The sequence below is a fragment of the Anser cygnoides genome, chromosome 1 (genome assembly GCF_040182565.1).
Source record: "Anser cygnoides isolate HZ-2024a breed goose chromosome 1, Taihu_goose_T2T_genome, whole genome shotgun sequence".
NCBI lineage: Eukaryota > Metazoa > Chordata > Aves > Anseriformes > Anatidae > Anser > Anser cygnoides.
The window spans coordinates 15,060,573-15,080,530 of NC_089873.1; the positions used below are offsets into that span (position 1 = coordinate 15,060,573).

Here is a 19,958-nt window from a genome sequence, read left to right on the forward strand (position 1 = left end):
TTTGCTTTTATGTGGAAGAATCAGGATACTGTATGGTTCAAGCACTGTAATAAGTTTTATCAACTCCTTGATGCCCAGAAACACAAAGACATGTATTCAGGTGTGAATAGCACCAGGTGTTCTGCCCCCCTCCTCCCCCTTTAAAAAGATATTAGCATTTATTAAAATGAGTGATGTGACAACCTTCTGAGAGTGACATGCACAGGTAGAGAATTTGCTTTTAAGTCTCCAGCTAACACGCTAAGTTTTAGAGAACACTGAACAACTACTGATGCATTTCTTTGTTACACAAGAAAACAGTGCTTCCACAGCATGTCCTCACTTTTCAAGTACAAAAATATCAGTTATGGGTAGTTAATAGTTATCAAAATTTTTATTGGTACAGAATGAAAGCAGCATTTACTCTTATTTTTTAAACCGTACATCATAAAATTCCCTAGTACATATCTGGAGGAGTAAAATAGGCTCTGTACTATTTACCTGCTATTGATCCTAAGTCCAGATTTAAATTCTTTCTTGGCCAAATACAAACAATATCATTAATAACAAAGGGAAGGCAGTTCCTCAGTGTGAAAGGTCAGCATTTAAAGTTTTACTAAAGCACTATTTTTGAAACAAGACATCACTTAAATGTATAATTACATACACTAAGAGTGGAAAACAAGTTTTTATTAACAAGAACTATTGAGACTGGGCATAAATGTCTTAACCACAAACCCTGGAAACATTATGAATGCTTTGATGTGGTCCTTGGTGACAGAATAAAAACAATGAAGTATGGCTTTTCAATCTTCCTTTAAAAGCATATTTTGTATAATTTTTGTAGGCTTAAGTGATTTTAGAGGACCCCTAACATTTTCCTGTAACATCATTTTCTAATTAGAAGCATTAATTACATCAGTATATTAAGTCATTGTCTGACAGTTGATCATAAACAAAATACAGAAACCATTTGTTTTTGCTTTTTTTTCCTTTAAATAAGGGAGGTATTCCTTTTCTAGTGAGAGCCATCCTACAGTACTATCAAACATTTCAGAGGTTACTACATAGCTTCTCAAATAAAATCCTCAACAGTTTTGTTTTCTAGCAGATATTCAAATCAAGCATATGCAGAGAGCAAGTACAATCAAGTGCAGATAGTTCAAAACTCTCTCTGAAACCTTGTTTTTACGGTTACCCTCTGCAAAATAAAAGCCCCTCCTTGCCCCAGTGAGACAGGGGAGAAGGGGAAACAGGTCTGCCATTCATGTAGGAGTTTGGCTAGCATAAAGTTTTATTAAAGTTGTTAACAAAAATAGTTAAACTTTTTTTTTTTTTTTTTTTTTACAATTTAACATCCAGTCTGACAAAAGGCAAATCAATGAAAAAAATACAAAAAAGTAAAAAAGTGCACTACCGAGTCCAGTATTTTGCTTTAAAGTCATGTCACTTACAGTATATGAAAAATAAACCCAGAAGTGTAATTACTTTAAAATACACCGCTTCCATATTTCAGTATTTTACACATATATTCTATAGTGGAAGAGGAGATCTCTTAAAAACTTTACTCTTAAAATATTGAGGTGCATGTGCCAAGTGGGATAGACTTGGCAAGTTAAGTTGCAGTAGAGAATCCTTTCAAATTTGGCATTCCATTTATACACCTTACCATGCCAGCAAGGTCTGTAGTACCTAAACCTTCTAGTAAGAACAGTAACTTTCTTTAATGTAGATTAACTAATACAGACAACTACAAGAAACGGTGAGGTCAGCAGTTCTATGGGATCTTAAGGAGATACAAGTCCTGATTTAGTTGTCAAATGGTACAATGTCACAACAAACTTTAAGGCCATGTTTTATTTGCTGATTAATGGACAAAAGGCAATGGATTCTCCCCCCCACCAAATATTTTCTTGAAAGTCTGTGCTCATAAAAATCATGAAAAGTTGGAAAGACTTAATTATTGAAACTTTAAATATATTTTACACAATCTTGTTTGTACAAAAATACAAGTTAAATATAAACATAAAGCAATCATGATAATTTTATGTAAATCCATTTTGTGATATTCTGTTATATATAAAAAAGTTTCTCAGCTCTGTCTCATTTGTGAAAAGATCAATACCAGATTGAATCACTACTGGCAAAGGGCCCTAAAAAGCACACTTTAGCATTAAATATGTTTTACATTGTAAGTACCATTTCCTGATTTCATCTTTTCTAAAGACTGGCAAAAGATAGGGCAGTATGTCCATAAACCAACAAATAATTTGGCTACAATGTCATAAAACACAAACACACAAATCTGTACAGTAAACCCAGTAGCTATGCAGTACATACTTGTTACACACACATACACGGACAAGGAATGAAACTTAGTGAGACGCCATTTCTAGTTCACTGTTCTTCAGCCTGGCATTTTGTCTTACTTCATCAAATGAATATGACTTCGTTACCTTTCCATTCTTAAATACTGTATGAAGGAGATCCTGCAAGAAACACCACTGTTTTAGCAAGATTCATTTGCCAAATGAACAAACAACACAGATTACACAAGCTACACACAAACTCAAAAGGCAAGGACCCAAATCAAAACCGATGGGACAAGCTTTTGACTGTCAAGATACTAGATCTTTTCAGCTCTGTCTGGTAACTTCCACTAAAGGTTAGACAGAAGAAAGGATTTAGCCCATCCTGTGCGCAGACAGAAGTTTTGTACTGAGAAATCCCCCTTCATTAAGTTGTCCACATCAGGCCAAAGACAAGCAAACAAAATAAATAAGCTAAATATATCCTACTAGACCAGCTACTGGGAAAGGAGACAATCAACCAAATTTTAAGTACAATTGAACTTCAGAGGTTTAGATTAAATCTTAATTTTCTCTACATCAACTATGGAAAAAACTTTTTTATGTAATGTGGACTGTTAGGAAAATATATTAAAAATGCATCAAAAAGTGCTCACAAGTAGCACACTGAAAGGGCAATAAACATAGCTTTGCACAGAAAAGTTAGCACAAAAGCAATGTCGGACAGCTGCTATGCCTGGTGACCTATTGACCCATGGCTTTAGAGAACCAGGACCCACAAAGGAGCACATCTCCCCACCATTTCCCCAAGTTCCAAAGATCCTGTACCGCATATACAACCTTCTCTAACATCCCATTACAGGAAAATACTTTATGAATTCTTTCACCTGTCAAAAATGAAGGAACCACACATCAACTTAATTCAGACCCCAAGGGTTGTGATTGAGTTGTTTGGAAGAACTTCTTACCACTAACTCCCGTTTATGTATATGTGTGTGTGTGTGTGTATATATATATATACACACACATACATACACACACACACATGTATTTATAAATAGATATATATGAATCTGCATCACAAACATATACATGCATATGTGTATATACAACTCTGAAAGTACACTGAATGGTTTGGGTTGGAAGGGACTTTAAAGACTACCCAGTCCCAACCCCCTGCCATGGGCAGGGACACCTCCCACCAGACCAGGTTGCCCAAAGCCCCATCCAGCCTGGCCTTGAACACCTCCAGGGATGGGACAGCCACAGCTTCTCTGGGCAACTTGTTCTAGTGTCTTGCCACCTTCATAATATAGGGCTTCTTCCTTATAACTAATCTAAACCTACCCTCTTTCTGTTTAAAGTAGTTATGCTTTGCCCTATTATTACAGTCCCAGTTAGTTTTTTTTGTTGTTGTTGTTCTTAGGTCTTTGCATCCAGAGCACATAACTACAGAGTATATAACTGTTTGTTTTCTATGTTTAAATTTCTCAGAGATCTCACTTTTATGCTTAAACAGCATGCCTGGAAAAATCCCTCTGTCTTGTAGCACAGAAATGTGTCTACATACCAGAAAATTCAAGAATCTTCGAGCTTTTAATGGCTGAAGAGCAATTTGATAATGTGTTTACTTTCAATCCCCTTAATTCAGGAAGAGACTCAACATACAGTTAAGCATTTTGTTGCCAGTTCACTGAATACTTAAGAGATCTCCATCTGAAAACCTGAGATTGGCCTAAAGATTGTACTTATTCTACTGAAATAGCACTTAATTTCGTGATTGTGAAGACTTAACAAGGAAACAGACTTTGTAGATTAATTTAATTAATCTTCGAAAATTGGGAAGTTACTCCAGGTATAGAGCATTAACACCTGAAGGAACTATTTACAAATCTCAATGCGAAAGTAGAAACAAGTTTAGTTAAGCTTGTCCCTCTCCTCCCTCCACCTCAAGCTACTATTCAAATACATGACTCATACAGAAGTACTTCGTTAACATATTCTCACAGAATATCCCAAGTAGAAAGGGATTCACAAGCGTCCAACTCCCAGCTTCACACAGGACCACCCAAAAATCAGACCAAGTGTCATGTCTGAGAACATTGTTCATGCATGTCTTGAACTCCATCAGGCTCAGTGCCATGCCTACTGCCCTAGGGAGCCTGTCCCAGTGCCCGACCACTCTCTGGGTGCAGAACCTTTCCCTAACCCCCAGCCTGACCCTCCCCTGTCCCAGCTCCATGCCGTTCCCTCGGGTCCTGTCGCTGTCCCCAGAGAGCAGAGCTCAGCGCCTGCCCCTCCGCTCCCCTCGTGAGGGAGCTGCAGGCCGCCATGAGGCCTCCCCTCAGCCTGCTCTGCTCTGGGCTGAACAAACCCAGGGACCTCAGCTGCTCCTTGTACATCTTGCCCTCTAGATCTTTAACCATTTTTGTTGCTCTCCTTTGGGCACTCTAATAGTTTTTATGTCCTGCTACATTATGAGACACTACTTTTGTGAAAAAGAAGCAACAGTCTCTTGTTTCCAAACACAGCAAAAAAGAGAGTGCTGGTTTTCAAGCCTGAACATTCTACTAACATCCTAGCATTCTACTGTTAGCAAATTTGGCACTGGGGACACTTCTGAAGTAGTGAGACAGGAGCTGAAAAAAAGACAACTGGAAACAAGTTGTGAAATTAAGTTATAACCTGTTTTTTTTTCAGTCTACTTTTTCATGAAGAATGATGTAATAAATCTTGACAATTCATACCTGTCCATACTCTTCAAGATCTCCCTTGCCTTCTTCAAGTGTTACATAATCTCCAGCAGGTGTCCTATGCAAAGACAGTCGGCCTTTCTTTGACCGTTTGTTTGGATCGGCTACTGGATCCTTGAAGACATTTACCTAAAATGAAAGGAACATTGGGCTTTGTCAGACTTGTGTACCCTTATGCAGATGGTGGTAATGTAACAGGAAACACGAAACAGTTTTCAAGAGGCCTCTACTGACAGCACAATGGTAGACGTAGTAAAAGACATACCCCAAGACCGTTGGTCACCACATAGCTACATTTGAAGGAACAGTTTAAGAGATCTCTGGTTAGTTTCTGCAACAACGCTCCACCAGATCCAAAGGCAATATTCTCAATGCTCCATTTATTCTTCTTCATTCCTTCTACAATCTAATAATAAAAAGAAAACTATGATGGAACATGCTTTTAGACCATGCCATTTTTTTTTCCATAAAAATATACTACTACTTAAACAAGATGCTTTTACAGACAATTAAACCAACTAACATTCAGTTTCCAGGAGATATATGTAACAATGCTGCCAATACTTGGCATACTGTTTGCATTTTTCATTGCGATTACAGCACAGGATAATTATAGAAAGTTTTTGCTGAAAAACTATTATAATGCTGGCACATATCCTTTCCAAACTAGGGTAGCACAGCAATACAATGCCCAGACAATTAGAGAAAACAAAAGACTTCGTGGGAGTTATTTCAGAGCCTTCTGATTTTTCAGAACTATAGGCAGTCCTCAAAGCATAGCACGTATCCTGAAACAAAGCAATCATCTTGCTCATCAACTCTAGAAAGATATTACCCACTTTGACCAATGACTTCAGCAGAGCAGTTCTGAAAAAAATCACGTCTAGAATTAAGATTGGCAATTTAGAGGATGGGAAATGGAAATACATAAAGTTGCTTAAAAAGTTTGCCTTGGCACCTTCTCAAGCAGATACAGATCAATGTGAACTGCACGGGTATCAACAGTTAATTTAAAACTTACTACAGCATTCCCATCCTCCTCACCACATTCTATCCACACAAACATAGCATCCCCTAGCCTGGAGTCATGGGTGCTCGTTTAGTCACGCTCATAAGCAAGCAAGATTTGTTTCCCTGACCTGTTATTCTTATTACAGACTGAAAAGGTGGCTACAGCCCCGATAAAAGTGTTTGAACTCCTATCTCCTAAATATTTCACTGACAAAAGTGGGTGAGAAAACTTCAGACGAGGTGAAGTAGCAAAATCCCCTCCATCCAGAAAAAGGAAGGTGAGGAGCAGAATGGAAACACACAATCCATGTGGAACAGTGCAGAGTTTCAGAAATCAGTGTCATGTGAAATGGGGTAATCTTTTTTGTCCTCCTGCAAAGGAAAACACCATGGTAGCACTTAACATAACTGTTCTAGGAGTTACTGATGTGAAGTCATTTCTTCAAAGGACAGCTAAGACAAAAATCAAACTTTTATATGGAGGGGAAAAAAAAAAAAAGACCACTCCAATTTCAGACAATGGTAAATGGGTAGTTAATGTAAATAAAAATATCTAGTAGTTTTCTTTTTATTTATCCATTCAGTCACATGTAGACTGCCTGTCTCAAGTATACTCTCAAGAGTCTGAATGCCTGACAGAGGCCAGCCAACACGAAAGGTGGCCTGGAGAGCCATAATTTGAGGGCACACCTCGAACAATTTGCCACTAGATTTTTAGCAGATTTCCCCAGCAGAGATACCATCAGTGAGTCTTCCTCATTCTAATGAGGACTGCTTACTCAGCCTCATCCAACAAACCAAGCAAATGGAATCTCTGGCCCCACCTCCATGACTTTTGCTTAGGGAAACCCTTGGGAAACACTTTGTCCTGAACAAATACTGCCTCAGTATGTGAAAATCCTGTGGATTTTAGTAGTAGCCATTCCACCCTTTCAGACAGTGACCCACTACGGAAGAAATCTATGTTTTCAAGAGATTAAGTTCTCCTGGAAGTAGTTTTAAAAGGGGTATCCATGGAGGATAAGGGATTTAGTACCATCATGGTGCTAATGAGATTCTCCCTTAAGCACCTCAGAAGTTACTGAACATGATAAAGGAAGGGTAAGAAAAGGAATTTTGAATACCCTCTCAAGCATAAGACCAAGTAAGACAGAAAGAAGCTAGACTTGACTCCCAGATATGGCTCTGCTTATCTACACTGTCTTTTGAAAAGGCAGGTGTTGGTAAGCTCCACCTGGATTCTGAGCAAGTTCTGTCCAGACACTGACCAAGCCTGAAGTCAGGTAAACTGTTGGCCAAGCCTGAGCCAATATATTCTGCCCCACAACTTATCCAGTTTTATAGATAGGTCTGACACCGAATTCACATGAATATGCCTGCAAGATTCAGCATAAACTACATGGTATAAGCAACATCCTGTGCCCATGCTTAGACTTCACGTTCTTCAATACTTGGAGGATAACATATTCTACGGGTACAAGTATAACACAGCTGGGACGTAGCTGCTCAGCCCCCTTGCCTAGGTGAGAAGAAATGGGAACCTTCTTTCAGCTGGAAATTCTGCTCTAATTTAGAGAGTTTGTTCATGTTATACTACAGGCACAACTTCTTACTTACCCTGGGTGAAGAACTTGCTTCCACCTTTCCATTCTCTATCAAGGGATTTCCTTAGCCAGACTGATCTTTGGTCAGTGAGGGGCAGAAGGGAAGGGAAATTGAGACTAAGTTGAAAGACAGTTCTGACTTCTACCAGTGACCCACAGTTGCCCCAGATTACAGCTTCCTCAGATATGGAGAAGAGATGGCAAACAGCAGCAGTAATGGGGAGGGAGAAAAGGAGGAGATTCCAAACAACTAAATTCTCCTCCAGAGGAAAAACAATGCAGAACAACTGATCTTCTCCCATTTCCAAACTTATACAGACAACAGATTCAGTGACAGGGTTTTGACTAGCTTGCCCTGACCATTATGAACATGATTAATACATCAATTGTGACTCCAGGTTAGAGGATTTTTTTTCTTTATAACCATTTAAAGACATCTGGAAATTGAATGTTCAAAGAAAATCCTTTGAAAGTGTAGCATATTGTGGAGTTAGCAGATTGGAATGATTTTTAAAAGTGAAAATGCTAGAAGAAAGTCAGAAAAGGTTCCTTACCTGTTCTACCAGCAATCCCTATTAAAACAAAGAATTTTAAAATCCAGTTTATACTCTGTTTTCTGTATTTTTCTTTCAGCTAGGTCTGATATTTAAATGAGACTGATCTGTCATTACTCATTCTAAGTTTTCCTATTGTACCAGTTACCTTTCACCTGATCCATAACAGCAGGTCGATCTAAGGCTGATACAGAGTAATTAGAATAATCACTTGCATAGGTTTTAAGAGGGAAAAACGGATAGCCACGACAATGCATTCAGATTTGTTCATGTAAACTCCCTTATGAAAAGAATGAAGAAACTTAGGTTTTGCTGACATAAAAGGAAAGAAATCCACGACATCTTAAACATGATCAAAATTAGGCTGCAAGCTCGTGGCCTTTTTGCTCCAAAATAACTTGTTGCTGCCAAATGAGAAGTGTCTCTTTCCTCCTTTTCTGCTTCCCCCAACTCAAGACAACAATTTGGTTTTACTCTTGTGTTGTACTGGTGGTTACTGGCCCCTTTTATGGGCCAATTTCATTAAAACAAAAGAAAATTGTTTGGTTTTGGCCAAGTTAGTTTGCTGCTACATTTGTGGGCTAAATTTTTGTAATGTTCAGCAGTTTAATGACCAGAGCTGACACGAAGTGCAGAGCAAGATTACAGAATCAGGAAAGGATCAGAAGGTGGCCACTAAGCAGCAATGAGTTCTGTCAGCTCCGTTAAGTCTTCAGGAACTGAATCCTCAACCCTCTTCTACATATTACAGATAAGACTTTTCCTTGTAATCAGCAACAGTTTGATTGAGAAAGATACATGAACAGGCAGATCATCTGAACAAAGAATTGCTCCCTTCTGCCTCTTATCCTCTCCCATTAGTTACTAGAATTAATTTCCTGCTCTATGTAGGACTTGGAGAGGACTGCATTTTATCCTCTAACATAAATACTTTAACAATAGTTTTGTCATTTCCACAGAATGGCTGAGGTTGGAAGGGATCTCTGAAGGCCATCTGGTCCAACCCCCCTGCTTACCCTGGAGCAGGCTGCCTAGGACCACGTCCAGGCAGCTTTTGAAGATTTACAAGGAGGAGACTCACAACCTCTCTGGGCAGCCTGTGCCAGTGCTCCGTCACATGCACAGCACAGAAGCACTGCCCGATGTTCAGGCAGCACCTCTTTTGTTTCAGTTCATGCCCACTGCCTCTTGTTCTGGCGCTGGCATCCACCAAAAAGAGTCTGGCTTCATCCTCTTTGCCCTCTCCCTTCAGGTATTTATAGACATTGATGAGATCCCCCTGAGGGATCCCTCCTCTTCTGCAGGCTGAACAATCCCAGCTCTCTCAGCTTCTCCTCATAGGAGAGGTGCTCTGGTCCCTTCATTGATCTTTGTGGCTCTCTGAGTACAATCAATGCCATATGAGCTTACCTCTACAAATTTTGCTATGTATAACCTACAAAATGAAAATTTTGAGTTCCTTACAGGAAAGGCTTAATGTTCCATTTTTTTTCCCCTGTCACAGACTCATGAAAGTCTCTACAAGTACATATTTTACCTAAGATGGGCATCAAGTCATGGTTAAATCCTGTTTAACAGTCATTGGGAAGTTTATTAATAAAGTCTCTTCCCTTAGTATCTAACCATAAGACTTCCTTTCTAGTTATTAACCTCTCATGCTTGTGTTTCATTAAGCTTATTAGCACAAATTATTCTCAAGAAGCCAGAGGAAGAAAACAAATTTGCTTCAAAGGCTATAGGAACAAAACTATGGTGTATAACTGCACTACAGATGGCATATCAGGAAACAATGTCAGTATTAACTGCTCTCTAAGGATTTGAGTGACAAACATCTTTGGAGTTCCGTGGTTCAGGTTAACATGATGTACCCACGTTAAATATGCAGATAGTTTCAAGCCAGCGAGAAAATAAGCTTGCTATTTCTCTTGCCTAATTTGAGAAGCAGCAAAAGTCAACTTTGTTAAGAAGAGTCTAAAGGTGTGCCAGTCTAGGAAGCTAGGACAAGGTTCAATAAAATCCAGTAAAATTCATCTTCAGCTTATCCAACTTACTTCTGGTTTTGAACTCTAGTACCGCTAATGATGAAAGCCAGGACAAGCCTGATAAAGTCAAGTCCTTCTCCCCCTCATCAGCTGCAGTTGCTGCAGCCTGTACCTTTATAACTGCATTATATTAGTATCTCTATCTAGCCAATAGTGTCAATTTGTAACTAGTTTCTAGCACACAGCATCCACTAAAAAAACTATTTTTTTGGTCTTACTGAAACTGCCCTTTTTTTGTTATTACTAATAATTAGTGTATTTACTAGACTCAAGACATCAGTGGTGCAACATAGTCCAATTTGATTCAGACCACAGACCTGTTATTCACATTTTTTGGGCTTTCAACAATCTTTATTCCATTAGTTGCCAAATCAGTAGACTCCTTACCTCCATTATGTTCGCTCTTAAACAGTCACCTTCACAAAACACACCTTCAAAATTTGAGTGCAAGCACTCTTCAGAGCATACGTAACTAACGAGCTAAATCAGTTAATTACTACTATTGCTACAGCACAGCAGTCATGCAGTGTGCTTTAGGTATCAATGAAAGGACCAAACACTGCCAGGTTTTGATCTGAATTAGGCTTGACAAGCAGGATAAAAGCAAACAAAAGGAGAGACAGTGGGAGTAGAATGGTTACTACAGTAAGATTAGGATATGCCTCTTAGTTTTTTATGCATCTTAATAACTCCCTGTGGGCTTTTAATGAAGGTGTTTTATGCATTAGGATATCATTGCCAATGTCTAGGATGAAGGGCAGGGTGGGGTCAGTAGAGAAGCTGCAACACCTGACTAGTCGTAACAGATTTCAGATTAAATAGCAATATAACCAGTGTCACCCTTATACACAAACAGGATCTCCTACCTCTTGCAATGTGTTGATATCCACACCATCCCCTTGAATAACTCTGAGATAGGGTGGCAGCAGTTTGTAGCCTTTAGAGTTCTCTGTAATGGGAAACTTCTTCCCTAAGATCTCCAAGACCTATGGGAAAGAAAAGGGAAATAGCTCAAAATAAAAATAAAAATAAAAATCTGCCATTCCAGTAAAGAAACCAATTTCCACGTCTGATTCATGCTAAAAACAAAACACAACAAACCAACCAAACAAAAAAAACCCAAGCACAAATTCATGAGTATACCCACGTATCCTGCTCTAAATATATCCATGTAGGTACACAAACAAAAAGCATGCCAGCCATTGTAGCAGAAGCTGTTAGATTAAAGCAGTCACAGAATATGTAGCCTTTATGCACTTGTACCCAAAAGCTAATCAGATCCATGCCTCCCTCCTTTCTCTCTTTGATTGTGTCATTTATGGCTATTCATGAGTCAGCTGAAGATTCTGCTCTTCTTTTGACCTCCATTAAGATAGTGGATGAGGCTTTCAGTTTTCTAAGATTCTGTTAGCCATCAATAATTAAAATTAAACTCTCCAGATAGGCTTTTTCTTATCAGCTCTGAGAAAGATTATTCAAAGTTCCTATTTGTTATGTCATTTGCCCCAACAGAAAAAAAAAAAAGGTGTTAAAAGCTATATGGATCTGATAAGACTACCAACATACCTAAAATCTCCCCTACTTTCTTATTAAAACAGTATTGAGAGCTCCTCAAATTCAGAAGGTATCAACAGTTTTTGGAATAAAACCGCAACAATCATCATGCTCTCTATACAGCTAGAAGGCAAGAAATAGTTTTCAACTTAAAGGTCGTCTGTCACTGACTTAAATGCAAGTGTTACAAAAGGGAGAAGAGCACTAAGCATGTATTTGCAGCATAGAATAGTGAATTACACTAGGACTCCCAGATACCTAATCTTGGAGATAAAAAGTCTTACTTGCCTGGCATTTATCAATATTCAAGTTTTTTCCCCGTTTTATTTGTTACTAAGTGACGAAAGACTTCTTTATAGAATCATTCCAGCATTAGTCCATCAAAACTGGTAACTGCTGTAAAGGCTTCAAGGAACGGTATGCAAGAATGGTTTTGAAGAAAACAATAAAACCATTCAGATTGCAAAAGAGTTGCCATATCTACATTTAAATAAGGCAAGCATTTAGATTTTTCATAGATAAAAAAACATCCAAAGCATAATAAACACACTAAGTTAGAACACTTTTTCTTATGTTTACTAGCCTGTCATTACAAAACAAAAAATTGTCCTTCCCGATCATGTATACAAATGACTTCAAGAAAGCATTACCTTTAAAACAGTGTCAAGAGGATTCCCAGAATCTGGTCTAATAATAAGCGGTGCCTCTGGACTTCGGGCTTCAATTATATGCCTTAAGTCATCACCCCATATTTTTTCACAAGCATTGTAAATGTCATAGCTGTCGCTAACCACAGATACAGGCACTGAAGAAAACTGTGTCACTATGTGTTCAAAAGCATCTTTTTCGTGATCTTTCCCCCAAGCTGTTATGGTACTGTGAAGTCAATTGAAAAATACATATTAGAGGAGCATTTGCATTAAATCACATATCCTGTACTTTCTACAAGAAATAATTCAAGATAACAATAGTGGGATAACAGGAGAGCACAAACTATATGTTTATCAGCTTTGTGCTACACTGATAGTAAATATATTAACAGCAACCTGGATTCATCTTTGCAACTCAGACAAGCACTGGACACATGAAACTTCTTTCACATATAACTATTTTTTTAAAAAAACTTTTGTTAGAGTTTCTGTTAAATCTGACGTTCAGACAATTAGGGAACTACAAATACAAGAACAGACCATCTGCTCTGGCAACCTCAGACCATAAAAAGGGAAGTTGAGAACTAGCAACATAAATTAGAAAAAAACTTAAACAAAAACAATTTATTTGCCTTTTTTTGGATAATGATTTAAAGCCATTAAGCTCACTGATACAAAGGTTCTTCTACAGGAACCTCAGAGCATTACCCTTGGTACAAGGGTACAGGCAAGCATATCGAACAGAATTGCTATGAGAGGTAATAAGTTACTGAACGCTAGCTGATCTGCAGCGGCTGTCTGTATGTGGCTGTCGCAGAGCAGCAGACATAACTTACATCAATAACTTGTGTATGGACACTAAATGCACTCCTACCAAGTGCAGGTGAGCAGTAAGAGCTAGTGGGCATTGAACTTGTACCATAAAATACTAGCAATAACTTCTGTGTATACGAGCCCTAGCTCGCGGTAATGAAGAGACAAAAAAATTCTTTTCCAGCAGGTTGGGGCAGTCACAGGGACCACCCTGGTGGTGTGCCAGAAGTGAGCACCACACACGCAAGACACAGCCTTAGATTGGAAGCTGTGGAACAGAAGAACAGTTCTGGAACAATTCAACTCTTGCACAAGACCCTTTTGGTGTACTAGTTTGAAAAGAGTGACTGCAGTCTACATTTGGCAATACAAACTAACACACTTAAGCTGTCTGCTCTCATACTACCACTTCAACTTGCTGTACAAAAGATGCTTCCACGTGTTTCCTTTCATTACAAAGGATATTATAGTCACTTTATTAATCATTTTTTGATATAACTGTAGTATTAAGCTAATCAGAGATGAGTCTGACAAATTTTGTTACTTCTACTGATCAAGCAGCAGTTTTAGAACAGCACTATTGCAATGGTCCAGAAAATTACATGAAGTAATGTACCTTCAAAGATAATCATATTAGAACTAGTCACTTGAACTTGTGTTATCCATCTTACAATTCTGAGTGAAAATAACCCTATTAAAAAGGACCATATTTGTGCTTGCTAGGAGAAAAAAACCACAACTGGCCCTTCCTTTATATTGTGCTCATTTCAGCATGCAGAGACACACAAGTGAAATCCAAAGACTTGCCCTCACTCCTGACCTTGTACATGATTCCTATATCAAAACCAAGAGCTCTTCATCTCAATTACCTGTTTGAGACCAGTTCCTTACTCTCAAACTTGTGAACAAATCTTAGTGTGAGATTAAGGATCAACTGGCTGAATTAGTTACGTGGATAGAAGCTTTAGAACAACTGCCTCTTTTGGAGGGAGAACATGATCTGGGAAAGCCTAAAGGTGCATCTCATACAATTTTTCATGTTACTATTTTATGTTTAGAACAATTTTAAAGTTCATAACATGGATCTTCAATATCTACTTTTGCCTGTAGGCCTTCAAGTCCATTCTAAAAATCATCTACATTTAGAATCATAGATTCGCAGAATCATAGAATATCCTGATTGGAAGGGACCCACAACGATCATCCAGTCCAACTCCTACTCTATTTAGACTGTGTTAAGAAGTTTATAGTTAAAAACATTAAAAAAACATTTCGAGTTAAAAAAGACATGCCATTGCTGTGCCCCTAGAACATACAGAAGACATCAGTATCAAACTTTAGCCATAATAGCTGGGTCAGTCATGGCTAATACCGTGTGATATAAATGAAACAGTTTAAGCCTGCCTCATCCTTTTAAGTGAAAAATTTCTGAATACAAAGATGAGTAAGTTTAACAACATGTAATTTTTTTTATTTTTAAAAAAAGTTTTGATAGCCAAAAATCTTACCTGTGTTCAGCAGCTGGAACAGAATATCCTGGAACCGGATCTTTTGTTCCATAGTACTTTTTAATTAATGCAATTCCAGCTACAGTGTCTGTTCCTTTGAAGTTCACCAAATGAGCTGAAGCTCCTATTCCTGCAGTCTGAAAAAGATGCAGCTCTCAGTTGCCACGCCAAATATAGAAGCCTAAAACCAGTTACTGGCTAGCACTAGCTTGAAACAAAACTTTGACTCAGCTCCTGTTTTACCAATACACTCTTTATGCATTTACACAGGAAAGACAGTTTCTATGTGGAAGAAAGCTCTCTCAGCCTAGTACTCAGATACAGTTCAGACCCACACCCCCACCCAGATCTACCCCCCTCCATGTAAGTCCAAATGCAGTGCTGTATGCATTCACAATTTCACTGTGGCATGTAGATGTAATTGTTAATGAATACATGCTACTATCCCTTACAGGTAAGAACAATCAGGCTTCTCCAATTATTAGAAAAGTAGCATTACCTCTTGTGAAGAAACTCCTCTGTAGCCGAAGTCATGCAGTTTATATTCCAGTCCTTCTAAGCTGCCAGAAGTCTCCAGCAAATACTTGGCCAAAATCTTTTTCTGCTCTCTAGAATTCGTAGCTACTGTGATTGGATACCATGACTGAACAAGAATAGTCTAAAACAAAACCCAGCACATTATTAGGTGCAAGTTTGCTTAGGATTCCAAAATCCCCACTCAGTATTTAATCAGGTGTAAAAAGGGCTATTTATTTTCATCACCCATTTAAAAAGTACTGATGTCTCCAACAATTTGCTTTTGGTTAAAGTAATTTGCCTTTATAATACCTTTATAAGGTAGGGGAAGTACTGGCCATCTTGGGACTTATCGCTCCCACGCTACAGACATTTATCTCCCTTCCTCCTCTTTTCCTTGTTAATAAAAGTACTGCTGTGAATTTCCTGTAAAAACTATTACAGTCACTTGCCAGGTAGTGGGAAAAGGTCTGTGTAAGAGCAATGAAGAAAGAATCCAGGCTTACTTAAAGCAGAAGATGAAAGCTGCCAGAGAATTGCTTTAAGCCATTAAGGGATTCAACCCTTAAATTAAGTGCGTTAATATTTATTTAGCAAAGCATACTAGCTTTCCAAAACTGACCTCAATCCAATTTGTAAGCCAGTAGCATTCTGGATCTGTGTTTTCTACTGTGAAGAGAACATTTCCTCTGGGAATGACAGAGCCCTCAGGAACAGCCTTTATTTCAATAGGAAGATGGCCATCGTATTTCTGTGTGAGAAATAGCAATATTGTTAGGTAACAGGAAGGTTGGAACCTACTTCTTATACTTAACTGCAGTGGATAAAAGTCAGTCTGTGAGTTTATTGATAAAGCTCTTTAGTTCTTTCTTTCGACCCTTAAAATAATTGTTTGTTTATATACTGACCAACCCAAACGAGTAAGAAAAATGCATTTATCAAAAAAGAAGTAAAACTCTATAACCTAAAAAATAAATAAATTATACAGAGTATCTTTATCAATCCAAATTTTGGTTATCACTTTCATTCCTTGATGCATACAAGCTTTAATAGTCAATAAAAAGAAATACGCTCTATCACAGAACAAGAAATATCTGCTATGCGGTTTTCTTCCATGCTTTCACATGAAGAAAGCAAAAAATCACAACTGTTTAGCTATTATCTAGACCTTAAATAAAAATCACTAGTTTTGCTTGGTCTAGATGCGTGCTTTGTTAATTTATTAACGTAGGATCTATTTAGCATCTATTTTAAAGAATATTTTATTATCTCAACTATTCACTAAACATGAAATCCAATCTTGAAGTGTCATTCTTCTGTCAAACTCAGTCTTTCATCCCTGAAAGAATAAATAGTCTGTGGAGTATGCCTTTTGCAAAAGAGTAAGTTGCAAACAGTTGCTCTAAAACAGTAATTATAACTTTGCAAGCTAAACTGACAATACTTAAAACATTTTGCACATTAATACTTTTTGACAGAAATCTTTGTGATATATTACTTCTTTAAAGGTAACAAAAATTGCATCACTTTAGAGGAATTACACAGACTTCTTAAGTAGCATCAATACATGTTCTCCAGTGCCCAAAACACAAAGATCTCTTCTATAGTACAGCTAAAAGTTTTCTTCTGAAGTGTAAGATGCTGAAGCAAGTTATGTTTACCTACCACACAGGGTTTAGTTGTCAGACTTGTAGATGCCAGTTCTGGTTTAATAAAGGACAATGAGGCCTTCAAAAAGGCTCAAAATTATGTATTAATGATTCAATGAAAGCAAAAGTATACTTAGTGGAAAAATAAAACAGATTTAATAGTTGGTAAAGGTGTTGATTTTGTCCATGGAAAAAGCAACAGGGTCGTGTCATAACACTATAGCACCATTCATCAAATACTATAATTCATCATAACACTATAGCATCTTTCAAAATTTTCAGGTAGAGTCAGCTTCTTTCTTGTAATGAGGTATCTCCTGAATGTACGCAGAGTGTCTGGTAAGCATTTTAGGCAAAATGCATCATTTACACCCTTTTTAGCCCAGATCAACTCCGTATGTTCAGGGCTTACATCTCCAACGCTCCTCACCAGCTCCTGTCTGCTTCCAGCCTCTACCCATCCCCTCATTCCACAGGAATCCCATTCCTCACTTCTACCGCCTCCATCCTATAGGTATTTACTCATTCATTTATTCTGTACAAGTTCATGTACATACATTTCAAATTCCTTTTGGCACGTCACTCATACAGCCATTGATCCCTCCACTTTACCTAACACAACATACAAGTTAACGGAGCCAGAGACAGCAGGCAATAGTACAGAGGGGTAGAAGCACATCTCTGGGTGCTCATAAGGGCAGACAAGCACCCGAAGGGAACAAACCATTCCACTTTGAGCACCATGAGCATCTAAGAAAAAAATAGAAATCATATTTGTTTTTATATTTGCGCTGTTTCAGCAAGAAAATATGACCAAGGAATAAAGAATGTATACAGAGGGTACATGGGAAGGCTACTTTGAATAAGCCAAAAGCATGCATTGGAACAGGTTTAGTTAAACCATGTCAAAACTCAGTGTGGACAGACATGCAGCATTAACAAGGCATTAATTCAGTTTAGCCAAAGAGGGGTCAAGATTAAATACAGATTAGAGTAGCCCACAATGTATAATGTAACTTAAAAATACGGCTTGAATTCGCATCTGTAGTTGTTTCAAATGGATGCAAGTCCTCTACAAACATATCCCTAAGTCCCTCTTAGAAAACAATGTTATTTACCTTGCTGCCAATTTCAACACTTAAATTCACTTTTCTCTTGCACTCCTTATGGCTCACCCTTATTGCAAGATGACATCCAGATACATTCACAGATGCCACCATAAAATACATTCAGTCAGGGTATCCACATGAAAATAAATGCAAAAGGCTAAAAATTTTGCTTTCAAGCATCAAATGCCATTCGTAAGAATCCACAATGAAACTTGGTATTTAATTCACCAGCAGAAATTAGAACTCTGGTGAGTGTTACTAGTCTGATTCTGCTGGCTTTACATAGAAGAGATGTTTGCAATTACTTGAAGACTGATAACTTTTTAAACAAAAGGGAAAGAGGATAAACTGAGGAAATACTTGGAAAGATTTGCGTGTCAAATACTCAAGCCTTGTATTTTATAATGAAGTTCAACTTAAGTTATCTCCGGAAAATTTAGGAAACAATTGAACAAAACACATTTTCTGGAACTATTTACACATACAAGAAGTTGTAATGCTTCCTGCATTGGAATAAAAATGGTTATGATTAGTTACAGAAAGCAATATAAATGATGCAACCAACCACAAAACACTATATATATAAATGGAGACTTGCCAATAAGCCCTCATTTATTCTAACTGGCTGACATCAGCCATAAATCCTTATTACCTGCAAAGCCATATTTGGCATCCAAAAGGATGAAAATTGTTTTTCCTCTATGGACTTGCAATTATGATTATTCTCTGACTGCTTCTATTCCCTGTACACTGTATGAAAAAGCTAAATTTACCCACACTTTGGTATTACGGTTAAAATATCTTGATTTAAAGAAGAGACTGTGGAATTTATTTTACAGTTTATACATAAATCTTTCAGGATGACCTTGCATTATTTTCATAAATTTTTACCTCCAGAATATAGTTCCATCCCTTTTCATTGAAGACATCGTCTTGAAAGTGCTCCCTATACACTTCTTTGGCTTCCTTGATTTTCTCTTTGGTTACCACTTTACCTGCGGTTCCAGAAACAAATGAAAGATTAGGAAATAATAACAAATAGGTTCAGACACAGAAAAGTTACTTTGCCTCAAAAAAAAAAAAAACCAACACAGAAAACATGTCAAGTGCAGTAAATCGGCTATGCTCAAACCAAATTTAATTTATTATACAGATTACGATGCTAAGGAAGCTGTGGTCAGCAGGTGACTCAATAAAAGTTTCAGCTTTCTATTTTAGAATGGTTAATAACCTGTCAAGAGTTTTGTTTATCTGTAGTTTTCCTGGAGGAGTGTGATGATTGTGCAACTCAGCACACACAAGATACAACCTGACCAGGTCTCAAGCTACACTGCTCCAGAAAGAATCCCTATGGAGAGGCCTTAAAAATCAGATTAAACACTTCTGTGATACAGACAGACTAACTGCATTACTTGAATAAGTATTGCTGCTGCTTTATGACCAATCTTCTATTTGCAGTATTAGAGAACAATCCTCAGATTGCTACAGAAAAGATTATCAAGTGCTTTAATTTTAGTCTAATTCCAATATCTGGCAGAACTGGCAGAGAGATTTATGAATTCTGGTTCGAGATAAAAGACAAGCAAGCTATATGGCTAAAGTTGTCCTTCTAAAGCCTGGCAGAAGGCAATTTGCATTTGGGTCAGAACAGATGACATTCACACATAATGCAAGAAAACAAGCTAAGTCTTAAATGCCACCATGGATTTTTCAGATGTTACTTTAAAATTTGTCAATATTGAAAACATGTTCACATGTAGCTGCCTTGTTTAGCAATCTGAGTGGCAACAAAAATCTAAGGAAAATTAACATTACTGCCTTACACACTAAATAAATCAGCAAATAGACTAAAATTCATGTTCAAAATGTGAAGTGTACCTTCGTGTGGTTCTATGAAGTCTTCTTCT

General features: G+C 37.8%; 1 protein-coding gene across 1 annotated transcript in view; it reads right to left on the reverse strand.

Moving 5' to 3' along the window:
* Positions 1 to 354: 354 nt before the first annotated feature.
* NAMPT (nicotinamide phosphoribosyltransferase) overlaps positions 355 to 19,958 on the reverse strand; it is a 30,862-nt gene continuing 11,258 nt past the window's right edge. Inside the window, exons 3-11 of the mRNA XM_066989697.1 lie at positions 18,943 to 19,046; positions 15,916 to 16,044; positions 15,277 to 15,435; positions 14,778 to 14,914; positions 12,457 to 12,682; positions 11,119 to 11,238; positions 5,307 to 5,447; positions 5,036 to 5,170; positions 355 to 2,468 (exon numbers count right to left, since the gene is read on the reverse strand). Of these exons, the coding sequence (XP_066845798.1) occupies positions 2,355 to 2,468; positions 5,036 to 5,170; positions 5,307 to 5,447; positions 11,119 to 11,238; positions 12,457 to 12,682; positions 14,778 to 14,914; positions 15,277 to 15,435; positions 15,916 to 16,044; positions 18,943 to 19,046 (1,265 nt within the window). The 3' untranslated portion in view covers positions 355 to 2,354. The remainder of the gene's footprint in view (positions 2,469 to 5,035; positions 5,171 to 5,306; positions 5,448 to 11,118; positions 11,239 to 12,456; positions 12,683 to 14,777; positions 14,915 to 15,276; positions 15,436 to 15,915; positions 16,045 to 18,942; positions 19,047 to 19,958) is intronic.